The following is a 15,020-nucleotide window of genomic DNA, read 5'->3' as shown; positions in this document are numbered from 1 at the left end:
TATCTCTCCTCAGCCCGGGAGCACCTCTCCATCCTTACACAATCCATTCCAAGAGTGACAAGCCCCCCCCCCCCCAACACACACACACCTCCTCTACCCCCCCCCCCCCCCCTTTCCCTTTCTCTCTCTCTCCCTCCCCCTCCTCTCTCCTCCATCCCCATCCCCACCCACAAGCCTCTCTCTCTCTCTCCCCGGCTCCGGCTCCTGCCTGCTCCAGCCTTGCCCAGTCCTCGCAACTGAAGCACTTTCTCCAGCACTGCGCTCACAAGCAAATCCTTCCCCCCCGCCTGACCCTTGTTCTGCCATATTTGCTTTATGATTCATTCAAGTTGCTGGAACACAAGCAATGTTGAAAACACGCAGGCCTTATTACATGGTTTTATTTAACACCAGGCATTTTGACCCAGTCTCAGCTGTGACCTTTCAGCTGCTTTTTTCCTTGACCAGGAGTTGGGGTTCCTTCATTCGTTGCCTGCCTGAGTGACAGAGCACCCTAATATCCTGTGTGCCACCGTGAGTCTGGACTGGGGTTCGCTCTGCTGGCTTCCCGAGCTGACTGTAGGTGCGGGGGGGTGGGGTGCCGGTGGTGCAGAAATGGGGTGCACGCTTGCTCGTTTGCTAAGGGGCTGTAAGTTGGACTGCTCGGTCCTCGCCGCGGGGGCCAAAAGTTCGTTGTCATGGAAACTATTTCCCCCGAGCCGTCCCGGTGCTGATCGCTACCGAGAGGGGCTGACCGACCTAAACCCCGGCATGCAGAAGTTTTTTAAAAAAAGTCGTAACGGCGATGCTAACATTTAATTACCAGCACTTCATGTCACTTTACACTTTTGCATACCCCACAACGCTAAGGTTTTGTTATACCAACGAATTAGTGCATTGATTGATCAATCAGTCGTATCGATTAATACTCACCCGTCAGGACAGATCGCGTACATTTTTTTCCAAATCCGCCTGCTTACCAGCTACGCCTATACCACCAGACTAAACAACCAACCACCATTCACATCATTTGCAGCGCTCCAGAAATCAACAGCATGAACAGAATGCCGATTATAAAATAAACTTGGAATGTGCGTTGTGCATAGCATTTGTACATATATAAGTCTCATACCGTACCCTAATTGCAAGTAAATACAAGAATATATTTTTTTACTGGAAAGCATACAAGACGTTAAAGTACCCTTAAACGACAATTCTCTAATCCGCTGAAAAAACAACAGGCTGCTTTCAGAAATAAATGGAGCCTTCAGACGGAGCAGTCCTACAGCGACTCCTGGTGTAAATACGAGGCATGGTTAATAAAAATCGAATCGGGCTGTGGATGAGGATGAATTTTAAACCATGCATCCTTTTAAATGGCACAAAACCCCACACTGACTTAGCAGGGATTAAAAAAAAACCCAACATTTAATGACCGGAGTGTAATTTGTCTTACTTTTGAACAAAGTTGCAGTAAATGCTCTTCGGTTTCTAAGAACCCATGGAGCGTGTTTGGCTTCTGGAGCTCACTGAACCGGGGTTCACTTCCTGCAGTTTTTTTTATGAAAACCAGCTTCACCAACATGGTTGGGCACCTTGTTCCAGACCCCCACAACCCTTGGTGTAAAACAGTGCCCCTCGTTCTCAATTTTAAATGCGCTTGGCCATAATGAAGCTCATTTAACAGATGTTCTACTAGTCCCCAAGAAACAAACAATAAGAAAACAACAGCGTTTCAATGCAATTTTGTTACTTCTTATCAGTTGAACAAACTTTGCATGCAGAAATCACATGTACAGGTGACTCCTTTTTCACCCCATTGCCCCTCTTCCTCAAGCGGTTCCTGTGTAGAGAGACACAACAAGGGAGACACGACATGACAACGAACATGCCGAGCTCTCCAACAGCGTCACAGACAACTGTCCATCACCTTCCTGCCCCTTCAGAGCTGCCTGACTGGACACTCAGTCCACTTTCCCCTCAGTGCAGTGATGTCAGTCCAGTCAAGTGAAGACTTCCCAGTGCAGTGATGTCAGTCCAGTCAAGTGAAGACTTTCCAGTAATGTCCAGTAATGGACAGACCTTCCAGTAATGCAGTAATGTCAGTCCAGGCTAGTGAAGACTTTCCAGTGCAGTAATGTCAGTCCAGTCAAGGAAGACCCATGCATGACTGGGCACTCTTGGTCCTGCTGGGCCAGTGCATTTGCAGGTTTTCATTCCAGCTCATCTCTTAACAGCCTAAATCAGCTCAATACTGGCTCATTACTGGACCATTCTACCAACTGCTCCCAGCTCTTAAGATGCTGCTGCTTTAGAGAGACCTGGAAAACGTGCAGACAAACCAGTCCTCCAGGACCAGGACTGTCCACCCCTTGTGTAGCGCACAATGACTGTCCAGATCTGTGTGGTAATTACAGTCCAATCCAGTAATCCAGTCCAGTGTATTTAAGACTGTCCAATCTAGTAATGACCATATGCTCCATTAATGACAGTCCGGTCAAGTCAGTCTAGTGCATAATGATAGTGCAGTTCAATGTGGTAATTGCAAGCCAATCCAGTAATGACAGTACAGTTCAGTAATGATAGTCTAGTCAACACAGTCTAGTGTGTACTGACAGTCCACTTCAGTGTGGTAATTTCAGTCCAATCCAGTAATACAGTGCATTGCATTCAAGATCTAGTGACATCTACAGTCCATTAATGACAATCCAGTCAAGAGAGTCTAGTGCATAATGACAGTCCAGTCTAGTTCAGTTCAGTAATAGCAGTCCAATCACGAGTTCCTACAGAAGGGCACTGCCACAGCTTCCTGGGTGTAGCCCAGCTGAGTTAACCTCAGAGAACTCATGGGCTTGCCACCACAGCTAGTGCCCGTCTGTGCTCATACATGGAAGGAGATGTAGAAATCCCCAGAGCACATTGCACAGTGCTTGTCATTGTGTAATGCTTTTAACACGTACTCAAAAAGCAAACTTTGCAATACTGCCCCCAAGCAAAATTCTGTAAATTAAGACAAAGGGGATGTGGCTTTTGGAATGCATTTATTATGGGCTTTTTTAAATGTGCAATGCTCCTATACATACATATATATGCATTATTAAACAGAAAGTGCACAGACATTTTTTTTCAACAGCTGGCAAAACAAAATGTAAAACCCAGTCTAGACTGGAATGCACAAAACAGACACAATAACACTGTCCTGAAAACAGCTTCTGTCAAATCCTTCACAAAACTGGACTTAGCTGCAGTCGAGACAGCTGGGCTTTGACATTATGAGGACTTACAGGCACAGAGGACTGGATCCTGCTGGGCCTCTTGAACCCAGCACCTGCTTGAGGAAGACAACATGCAGCCAGTTAAATAAAACATTTGCTCAATGAAGCCATCAGTAACACAAGGTGGGACAGAGAGCACTGCACCTCTACAGAAGTGGATTCCAGCCTGCTGTGACTGAGGCATAACTGCTTCTGCTGCTTTTGGTATATGTTTGTGTTGCCACCCTGCACTTACAATCATAAAAAATAATAAATTAAAAAAATAAATAAACATAACATGTAGCAGAACCCTTGTAAGTCCCATCTCTATCACGTAGACAAATAAAAAAAGAAATAAAACATTTTTTAATATAAAAATAAGAGTGAACCCAGACATGAGAATCCTTCAGTCAGAATGTTTCCTTGTTTATTTTTCAAGTCTTTGATCGCCATGTGGCCAGTGACGCTCTCGTGATGTGGCACATAATGGGCAGACCACTGCAGCCAGGCACATTAACACTGCTCGTGTTACACAAGCTGCTTAGTCCTTAGCTAGACTAGAATTCTGCAGCATTCGCCATAATTTGGTAATCATCTTTACATTTGCATTGCAATCTCTCGAATGTACCATGTGCCTCCATAGAAGAGCGCTAAGAAATGCTTCTTTGTACAGTATATAAACACCTATAGATTTCTCTCGGCTCTGATATTTGTGTAACGCAACTTTCAGAAAGAATGTATTAGTATTGGCGAGTCTCATTTGAAGTCTGGCTTAGCTACAGATCATGAATGTGTTTGCATTTTTCTCTTTAGGTTTCTTACATGCTGGTGGAGGGAAATGCCAGACCCAAGGGGGAACTAAGTATTGTTGCTATTGCTGGAAAGGAATTAGAATATAAGGACACAAAAAGAAGGTTACAGATGACAAGAGGCAATTTGGCTGATCTAATCAGTCCAAGGATCCTGAAAGAAGCCAAGGTAATAGCTTCAACCACACGGCTGGGTAGTTCGTTCTGAAGACAGGCTGGCTGCACTTGATTTTAAATACGCAATGAGCTGCTCTGTGCACTGCTTACACATACTATAGTTTCTACTGGTGTGGAAACGTTTTAAGGAAAAGGACATTTCTAGAGAGGAATGAGTCATAATCTTTTTACAGAAATGAGCTAGGTCAAGCAACAATGCGTTATAGAACGATTGTCTATTTTCTGTCTCAAATTCTGAATTAAGATTCAAAATCCATGCTGCTCCATCAGTGTGTGTTGTGCAGGACCCCCACACTGCAACATTTGCTACTGGGGAATTTCCAGGACTGTCTTGAAAACAGAGTTCCTGTTTGTGGGCCTCAGTCCTAAACATTTTAACCCTTTGTCTGCTCAAGCAGTAGCTTTAGACATGTTCACCAAAAGAGGCCAGTGTCTTGTATGGGAGAATAAGGACGCCATATTTTCTCAGTGTTCAGTGAAGATTTAGCTAAAGGAACCTGCAGTTAATATGTTTTTTGTCCTAAATTCTGGAACAACTGAATGGAATTAACTGAAATTCCAGCCCAGTCAGTTTTGCTCCTAGGAGCATTTTGCTGTTTATTAGCCTTCTGTGGATAATCCCTGGAGGCATGGGTTCAAATCCCATTCAGGTCAGAGGTCAGATGCCAGAGGTCAGAAGAGTTTGGTTACTGTGGTCATCCCATTTGCCCCATGTGGCCAACTTTCCTCCAGGTGGCTCTTCTTACCAAAGCTTAACTGAAACACATGGGACTTCAGCTGCTATTTCTTCACTGTAAAGGAACTTCAGATTAAATGCACATGAACCACACCAGACTGAGCCTTACAGCTGATACTCAAGGAAAGTGCAAATGCACAGCTTATAGTACTGAACAGAAAATGTGTTTGTCCCTCTCTTAGAAAGCTTTATCACAGCATTAGAATGCCTGTTTCAGTTGAAGTCTGAAGTTGCACCCAGATACAGGCCTATGAATTACTTGCACAACGTGACTCACTGGAAATGGTTGATCTGCTATTAACTCCTTGAAGGCAGAAGGGAAAACAGCACAATCATGAAGCTGAGGGACCATCAAGGAGAACTTCAGACACAACAGAAGAAGCTCGCTCATCTTGTGGAATTGCTCTCTCTCTGGCCAGCCATCAGCCAGACTCCCACAATGGGCCACTTGATGCTGACAGTGGGAGGAGAGACTGATATTGGTCTTGAGAGCCTTTTTGCTGTCAGCGCATAACCGGGTGATTCGGTGATTCATACCAGCAAACTAGAATACAGAATGACTATTCATTATTTTAAAACTATGGTTGCTGAAGGCACAGAGCATGACTTTCTGTTTCAGATACTCGTTTAAATATACCTCTTATAATGCTAACTGCTACTATCATAGACATGATTATCTGTTAACTTTTCTCCATTGCTCGTCAGAAGAGAGCCAGTGGCAAACTTCAGGTTAATTTGAAAGTGTCATTTTTTAAAACGTCAGCACTCCAAGTTCCTCAGCCTGCTTCCTTTTCGCTAATCTGCAAGACCAACTACAGAGTGCACTAAAAAAACAGCACTACTGAAGGCATCTGGACAAAACAATTCCGAGTTTCTCAAGCACAGGCGTGGATCATGTCTTTTGGATTTAAAAGCTTTGAAATCTGTCATCAGGGCATAACGGCTTATTCAAGTACATTCTGACCAGCTCAGAAGCAAGGCTAGACCTGAGTTATCACGTACTGTATATTAACCCATTCACTTGCACAGCAGCCTCTGTTATGATAACTGATGCAAAATGAATGCCATTCCAGTCCGCAGTGGTTGAATTAGCTCTTTAACCAGAAGCAATTAAACAAAAGTTCTGCCATTTTTTTTTTGTGGCTGCTCTGCACAGGAGCTGCTTGACTGATGCAAAGATTTTATCCAGATCCCCTGCAGTATAAGCTAAAGCACGACCTCAGAGAGAAAGTATCGTCCCCGTCGTGACGACCGCAAAGGTGTGTGCCTGCAGGTTGCTGCGCAGTGACCAGACCTTCGGCTCGCTCTGATCACACGCAGCAGCTGGCTGCACGAGCTTTCTCCCGTTCTCTCTACAGGATCGTTAGGACAACATGTCACTGAGTCAGTAAAAAGTGTAAAATGATTTCTTCCCGGCAAATCAATAATATTGTGCGATGTTCACTAATTGCTGCGGAGATTTAACACATAATAGCATTTAGAAAGGCATCAATTTGTCTTGAGTGTGCAAGTATCCAAGGCCATGCAGTCATCCTGTATGATGCACTAGGAAAAACGATTCAAATGCTTGGCGATAGTTCTTACTTCCGAACATGCACATACATCTTGCATAACCATGAGACAGTATGTCAATGCCGCACTGCTATAGTCACGCAGTCGGATGAAAACAGGTATGAAATGCTCGTTGCTACACAAGGACGGCTCAGCTATGCCACTTGTGTTCTGTGGTACTGGGAGGGTACGAGACAGATTCATGCCCCTGACTCAGTCACACTGCAGTGATCGATGTGATTTTAAAGACGGGGATGATGAGCACACTTCTCCCCACTGAAGTGTCAGATTGCAGTGACAGCCAGAAGAGCAGGCAACTGCAATGTCTCAAGGCACCTTGCTGACTCATCCAGACATCTGTCTCAAGCCCACTCCCAGATAAACCCAGATAAAATGCCCACGTGGTCAGGCCTGTTCACAGAGATCTGGCCAATGAAGCTCCTGTACTGGCGTTTGTTTGTTTTTTTGGTGAGCAAATCCATTTTTAGAAAACTAAATTCCACTGGTATCAACTACTTCCCAGACAACTGCTAAGAAGAATTCCTACACAAAATTTCCACTTCCCACCTCCAGGGCTCGAATTCTGACTCAGACGCATCGGTGCTCTATGGCCTGACTCTGTAACTGCCGTCCCTGTTCAGGCAGAGCCCAGTCACCCCGGCTCTGACATGAGTCACGCTGACATTAGCAAGCTGCGGAAACATTTACTTCTGGGCCTTCGTCCTCGGATACAGTAACATCTCTCACTGTGTGAGGGGTGTGAAGCAGAGGCCTTTTTGCTTCCTGCGGTTTTACAGGTGAGAGACATCAGTGTTCAGAGGTCCTCCAGATGATCACAGTCTGTGAATGGTATTTGCATGGACTCCATGTGATAGCAGTCTATCCTTCCACCACTATTCTATTTTCATGCCACCTGACTCAGATACAGCATTCAGAGCCATGCAGCATGTTTCTGCATTTCTGCCCTTAAGAGGTTTTTTAGTGCAAAGAATTTCTTGAGTCACCAGGGCAGCTCTCCTTGCAAACTGACCGCAGTGTGAGTGTTCTTGCTCATGTCTCAAGATTGCACTTCCTATTACAGTGAACTGCATGTAGATCCTGACAAGGAACTTTTGAAATACTCAGTCTTTTGTGTACCATTTTCACTGGATCACGTCCTGTGTCTCTGTTGTAACACAGTGAAAAATAAGCTACCTGCAGTACAATTACCAGCATGTATTGCTGCTGTTGAATTCTATCTGTAATGTACAAGTTTCCTTTTCAATTCCCCTGTGCTACAGCATGCACACCCAGTCTTACACACGGATCAGGTTATTTTCAAAGCCCTTTGGTTTTGATCATAATTTGCTCAGACTATTTTGAGGTTAAGAAAACAGTTTAAGTAACAAATCAGCACCAAAAACGATCAGTCTCGTACCAGATTTCCCAAGTCGCTTCTATTTTCCTACAAAAGCCCATTTTTGATTCCAGTCGCCCTGGAAATCAAGACACTGGACAGGATGAATATTCTCCAGTGAGAAAACTGTTGGCAGAGATGGAAGTTGGTGAAATCTGAAATAACAGCAGAGGTTACAGAGGTGTTCCTGGCTCTCAGGCATTTCAAACAGAGTGCAGCTCCTCCATAATATTAGACTGGCACAGACCCGGTGGGCACCAGCAGGCTCTGACCCGCAGAGTCCGGGTCAAAAGAGTCAGGTTGCAGCCACGAGCTGGTGATCCCAGGGGTGATTTCTGTGGTGCAGGTGTGGGGTTGGTCAATGAAACTCCCATTGCAGAGCAACTGTAGACATTTCAGATACATAGCCCTTGTCTAAAATTTACTGATGAATCCGTATCAGCAAAAAATTATGAATATTGCTGCTTAGGTCAATTTGCTCAAGTAGAAGAAACAAGCATATAAAATCCCGCACCAGGCACCGGCATAACTGCAACACCCTACATCGCATAAAACCTGAACCGGCTGCCATTTCCTATGCAATGGGAATCTTAGTCTCATCCCTGCAGTACATTCAGCCCCCCGAAACAGAAAAGTGAAGCTTTCTTGATCTTCTGCCCCTGCCATATCCCACATCAGCAGTATTTCTCTAGGCTAGATAACCTCTGCAGAAACACATCCCGCTTCAAGAGCAGCTGGAGAATCAAAGTGAGCCTGTTGCACGGCCTCGGGTTCGAGACATCCCTTCTTAAGCCAGTCGGGGGGGCTACTCCGCCTCCAGGTGCTTACAGTGCATACCTCTGCCAGGGACGTCCCGCTGAGGCCGGCCCAGGCGGATAAGCCGGTGAAGGTGGGTCCAGGAGTAGGCCAGCCGAGCCGCCACCAGCTCCAGGACAGCTGGGTCGAACCCGGCCAGGAGGTTGGAGGCCGGGGCGTCCTTGAAGGGCTTGGGCAGGGCAAGGGAGTCGGGCAGCAGCCCCGGGTCACCCCCCAGAAAGAGGTGCCCCAGGTGGCCCCTGTGCAGGCTCTCCCGCAGGCCGCGCAGCAGCTCCTCCATCCTGTCCAGCAGGCGGCGCTCCTCCCAGGCCTCGGGGGGGCTGGCGAGCAGCAGATGCAGCCAGGCGGTCTTCAGGGCGTAGGAGGAGAGCACAGCCCGCCACTGCGCTGCGCCCTGGCTGTCGAGCGCCTGGCCGCTCAGGTCCCGCACCGCCTTGAGGATCTGGAGGCACTTCAGGTGGCAGGAGCCGGCCGGCACCCTGGCCTTCAGCCAGCCCAGCAGCCGCTGCTCCTGCCTGGGGAAGTACGGCGTCCACAGGGCCTCCTGCCGGGAGCCCTGCGCCGCGGCCACCAGGTAGGCGCCCTCGCCCAGCGGCAGGGCGGGGATGAGGCGCACGCCCATGGAGATGTGGCAGCAGACGTAGTCGGAGCGCGGGGTGAGGCGCAGCAGCACGCGGTCCTCGCTCAGCGACAGGCCGAGGGAGCAGCGCTGCTCGAAGGGGTAGCGGACAGCGCCCAGGCAGCGCTGCACCGTGGGGTAGAACCAGCGCAGGACGGGCGCCGGGCCCAGCTGACTGGCGTCTCCTCCCGCGGCCGGGCTCAGGAGGCTCTCGGCGAAGACGCGGTGCCGCCGCAGCCATTCCGACTTCCTGGGGGTCTCCAGGCTGCAGAGAGGGGGGCCCCCCTCCTTCCCCGGGCAGCTGCGAGGCTCCAGCTTCAGCCCCCGGGGGAGCCGCAGGGGCACCAGGATGTCGAAGCAGTCGGGGCGCCCCACCTTGTGCTCCTCGTAGGCGCTGCCGATCTGGATGAAGTCGCCGCGGAACGCCAGCGTGGACTCCGGCGGGAGCTCGGCGCGGCCCGCCCTCACCAGCTCGCTCACCAGCTTGGCCACATGGGCCTTGCTGTGGCCCAGGACGTGGGGGGACAGGCGCACCTGCCGCTCGTAATAGCTCTCCAGCAGCTCCCTCCTGGAAGGGCCGGCCCTGGGGGTCACGTCGGGGGGCTCTCTGCACCCCCTTCTTCTCTGGCCCTGGTAGGACGAGCAGTACCTGATGAAGAAGTAGCACAGGGAGAAGGCCAGGACGAATTTGAGCAGCGAGAGGACCCCAAGAGCTCTGTCGGGGCAGCCCTCGGGCCCCGGGTCCGGGCCTCTGCGCAGGGCCTGGTGTATGAGCAGCAGGGCTATGAGGACACAGGAGACCAGCAGCCAGAAGACCCTGAGGTTCAGAGTGTAGACCGTCATGCTGGCCAGAGCAGACAGCAGACGGGCAGACAGTGACAGGCAACGTGGGACTATCCCATGGTGACACAGCTCCACGCAGCCCAGACGCCCTGCTCGTTGCTCCCTGCCGAACAGATAGAAGAGAACAGCTCCCCCAGCCTTCCGTCGCCTCTCAGAAAGAGCTGTACTGGAAGCCCTGAAGTTCCTGTTTTGTAGTCGTGGCTCTGAAAGTGATTCTGATGAGCCTCTTGATCCAGAGAGTTTTTCAAAAGTCCCCCCACCTCCGCCTCCAACTTTGTCAGGAAAGCGCAGAGTCCCGGGTGTTTAGTTTCTGTCTCTGAGCTCAGAGGAAATACCAAACTCTTAACGAAGAATTTCAGTTTAAAAAAAACAGAGCGAGAGAGAGAGAGGGAAGCTGTGAACCTCCAGTGCAGGCACACTCCCACCCGCCCTCTTCTCTTAAAGAGACAGCGTCCCGCGTTCATGTCCTGGAAGAGGGATTCACAGCCCAGTCGCTCATTCCTCTCACACTGTCACCATCAGGGCTAAACAAAAGTTAGTGTGGATTTTAGGGGGAAAAAAAAACAGAGGAATTCTTGAAATAGGACGCGATTAAAGAACGTTAATGAGAAAAACATTTGAACCAAAAATAAAGTTTTTTAGGGAGTTGAAAAATTGTAGCTGTTGTATCATTTTTGTGTATGGCTCAAATATGAATTTCAACTTGCTAAAAATACAGAGGACAGTGAATTGCGATTCACTCCCGTTCCATTAAGTCACATATGCAATTTACCTGCCATTTGTGCACCTGTCTCTCTCTCTCTCAGCTCGTGTTCCTCTTTCTGCAGAGGCATGTAGTCTGAGGTCACATTGGTCAGTCAGACAGACATCGGTCAGGCACAGGAGAAGAGCAGGAGCAGGGAATTGAGGAAAGGGAGGGACTGCTTCTCAGTGCAGGCTCTGTGAAGTGTCACTGTAGTAAAGGCAAGGCTCACAAGGACTCAAAAAAGAGCCTGTTTAGAAGTCAGCCGCTCCCCTCTGACCGAGGTATTGCAGAGTATTTGCGAGAGCTTGCAGACGGTCTGTTGACTGTTTCTGTTGACCCCTGACCTACCCTCATTGACATTTACAAGATTCCCTCCCCCAGCCACTAGACAGGGCAGCTCTGGCAGCTCAGTAGCACACTGTAAGAACAGTTACACACCAGGGGAGGTCATTTGGCTCGTCTAGCTTGTTTGACAGCTAATTCCTAAGTGATCTCAGGATCTCAACCAGGCAGTTCTAGAAGGAAGACAGAGCATTCGGGTACAAAAACGTGACTAGGTAACTTGTTCCACACTTCCACAACCTTTTACATAAAGATTTACCTGCTCTCCTCAGTTCTTAGCAGAAGACCAGATCACAGCGTTGTGTAATGCCAACCCAGAACACAGAAAAATGCCAACCAGCATTCTCAGGTTCAAAGCCCAGCAGCATTGCCACACAGCTACTGGAAACTGACAACTTTCTCTCCTGCAGAATGAGTGGACAGGCCTGCAGGAGCTACCAACCTGCTGCTCTGCATTGCAGTGAGTTGGAAATAACCAAAGAGCTGGATACAGCGAAACCTTGCTGTGGAGAGGACAGGAGGCTGAGCAGGAGTTCAGGTTGAGCACTCCTAGCACAAACACCGATCACAGAACTGACGCCTTGTAGAAGTTGCCTTGCCGAACTCTTGCCGCCTAAAAGCCTCTGGCAGCCTCACTGAAAAAGGGCTTCAGCCAGAAATCTGTCTTCGCTGACATCACTTCTTTGCAATCCTGCTGCCAGACATCCACTCACACCCCCGATGTCACACTGGAGCTCACAGCGGCAGCAGCTCCTGGCTGGAATCTCAGGCTGTCCCTGGACCGCCACCGACACCATGGACTGGCAAGACAGAGGGAAACACTCCAGCAGCTCCGCATGTCTCCCTCAGATGATGTCACCTGTGCACACGGTGCTCTGGGAGGAAGTGTATTTATACCTAGCGAGCAGGAAGAAAGGAAGAGCTGGTCCTGGTCTCGCACAGGAAGTAGCAGGGCCCCTATTGTGACTGTGTTCAGGCTTGTGGTGCGGCCCTGTGATTTTCCTGGCCCACATTGTTTTACTCGCTGCACTCCTCCACTCCAGAGAGCTCTGCCTTTGTTTAAAGCTTATTGAAGCTGTCAGGACATTTTAAGCTTGTTGTAATCATCACACTGACATATCGCTTCTATTTTCTCCTTCTTTAAAATAACAATTCATCAGAGTTTCTAAATTGGCAGAACCTTGTTTACAATGAGGTCTTCTTCCATGTGACCTTTTTTTTACTCTAGAAAATGTCTCTGTGACTTCTGCACCATGGAGGACTACAGGGGTTTTTTGCAGTCAAAACCAAAAAGGCGCCGTAGTTTTGCTCGTTATGGAAAGGAGCCTCTTTAGATGCAGCTGCATCTGGAATTGTGGGAGTTTGGTCAAGAGGGTGACGTGATACATCAGACTTCTCCGCCAGGTAAGGGACAGACAGGAAAGGAGACAGGAGGGAGAGAGAGAGAACAGAGTGAGAAACGTAGGAGCAAGGGACAGAGAGAAGAGAGGGAAAGGGAAGGTCACAGAAGGAGACAGGGAGAGAAAATGGCAGACATACAGTACAGGCAAAGGAGGGAGGGCATTGCAAGAGGGAGGAAGCCTGCCAACAGAAAGCAAGTTCAAATTTTTTTCCTAACAGTCCCACAATCAACGGTCCAGACAGAAAGGATGATGTAACCAGTAGTTTAGCGAGGGGAGGGGACAGGAAGTGTGTGTGTGTGTGTGTTTGTGTACGTTTCTGAACTCCTTGTACTTCTGTACCCTGATTGCAGCGTGAGAAGCATGATGTCGACTCTTTGCTTAAGCTGTCGAAGTGAGTTTGTTTCTCAAATGATAATTTTCTAGAACCGTTAAGTCTGTGGCACCACACGATATAACGGGGATCCGTGGTCGCCTGGATAAGAAGAAAAGCTGCCTCATCTCTGGGTGTGTTTGTGTGAGGAGCTTATGGGCTTATGACTTGCACTAGTTTTGACTTGGTCTTCTTTGCTTATACTTTATCTCACTGTGCCACACCTCTAGCTGATTTACCATGTGTTTACGAAGATTTCACTGTGATTTAGCGCTCTGCACTGTCAGCTCGCCATGGTACGCCACGGTAAGCACTTCTATGGTCTAAAATATAATGCAGGTATCACTTAGTGCCAAGCACATCAGCAAAACATTACCCTGAACTGTGCAGTAACCTCTCAGAGCTTCTGCCACTGTGATGTCCTTAAAGAGCTCTGACAGAGCAGCCTCTTGCTGTGTGCCTGCAGTTCCAGGGGAAACCGCGGCTCTAAGCTCTGTGTGACCACTGAACAGCATTTTCTGCATTGGCGGAGTGGTGACACTGTGGCTCGGGATCTGCGCCTGCGGCTGGAAGGCTGCCGGTCAATATCCCGGGGCCGGCAGAGGAATCCTACTCCGTTGGGCCCCTGAGCAAGGCCCTTACCCCCTAACCCCAACTATAAATGGCTGACCCTGCACTCTGTCCCCCAGCTTCTCTCCCTGTCTGTGAGCTGGGGTATGCAAAAAGACAGATTCCTAATACAAGAAATTGTATAGGCCTAATAAAGTGACCTTATCACAGGTGGAGATAAGCTCTTCGTCTGTGTAATGTGCTGCCTGCTGACAGGTGAGTGGGAGTGTGACAGAGCATGAGTTACAGCTATTTCCTAAGAACCTGAAGGAGTGCAGCACTGAAAGCCTTCCCTGGCGAAAGCCTGTTACAATGCTAGAATTGACTGCTTGTCTTCTGACTCACACTCAGAACTTCTCCAGCAGTTTATTTGACAGCCAGAGTCACTCAAAGTCCCGGCAAAGACAGCGCCTATGTGCAAAATGTGCCATGTCTCAATGCATGTGTTCTTGAACACGTAAAGTGCTTGTTCTGTTGCTTGTTCATATTTTATCGGCAGTCCAGGCTGGTGTGGCCCTTGGGAAGACAGGACAGGGCTAACCTCTGACCTCTGATCCCCTCAGAGCGTCAGGCCATGGGAAAATGAATTTCTGTTCAACACAGCCTGGACCCAGGAAGGGAAGACAAGGCAGCAGGGTCCTATAACCCTGGGTATTTTACTCCACTTGCACACTGAAATCTGATGTACTGTAATACTGGAGCCTGATAGCCGAGAAGCCCGATTGCTGAACTTGCAAAGAAAACACTTATTACTTTACTGCATTTCGTTGGCAGGTGCGTGGGTTGAGGAACAACTGAAAAAGCACCCTTTCGGTTGCATGTTTTGGTTTCTATTAAACCATTAATTTTAAAATAAGCACGGCAAGGCTTATTTAAAAAAATGAAACGATATTTCATATTTCACGTGTCACTTCTGACGGGTGCATAATGTGAAGCAACGTATATTAACATTTTTTTTCTAAAACAAAATGAATACGCTTTCTCATGATACTAATGTCCATTTTCATTTCAGAACAAAACATTTTCTGGTTTCCCCACTTCTATAGCTTTCCTCTCATTCTCGGGCCCAAAAACAAGTTCTTATCTTATCTTAAAAACCGGAGAGCAGTTCAAAAGTTCCCTCTAGTGCCCAACACAAGAATCACAGCCAGGCAAAAGTTCAGACATCCCAACGGAGATGCTGCAAGTTCTGTTCTTCAAGTGCACAACAGGTCTCACAGCAGCTCACAAGCAGATGGTGTGCGATGTGTGTGGCGTTAATTCAAAGCATTTGTAGAGTAATGCACACTCGCGTGCTTGGGTAGGAACGCAACATGGTTTCTGGGCAGAAATGGACCGTACGTGATATCTATGCGTCAGACAACACCGTTC

The 15,020-nt window shown here is 48.4% G+C and overlaps 1 protein-coding gene across 1 annotated transcript; it reads right to left on the bottom strand.

Moving 5' to 3' along the window:
• Positions 1 to 3,003: 3,003 nt before the first annotated feature.
• On the bottom strand, positions 3,004 to 10,565 carry itpripl2 (ITPRIP like 2). Its single transcript, XM_088936208.1, has one exon. It carries the CDS (start codon positions 10,178 to 10,180, stop codon positions 8,708 to 8,710), a length of 1,473 nt encoding a protein of 490 aa, XP_088792334.1. The 5' UTR covers positions 10,181 to 10,565; the 3' UTR covers positions 3,004 to 8,707.
• Between the last annotated feature and the right edge of the window lie 4,455 nt (positions 10,566 to 15,020).

Source organism: Atractosteus spatula, chromosome 18 (assembly GCF_055471065.1).
Source record: "Atractosteus spatula isolate fAtrSpa1 chromosome 18, fAtrSpa1.hap1, whole genome shotgun sequence".
Classification (NCBI taxonomy): Eukaryota; Metazoa; Chordata; class Actinopteri; order Semionotiformes; family Lepisosteidae; genus Atractosteus; species Atractosteus spatula.
Note: the sequence above shows the minus strand (reverse complement) of the source record. Positions and strands in the feature narration are given on the sequence as shown.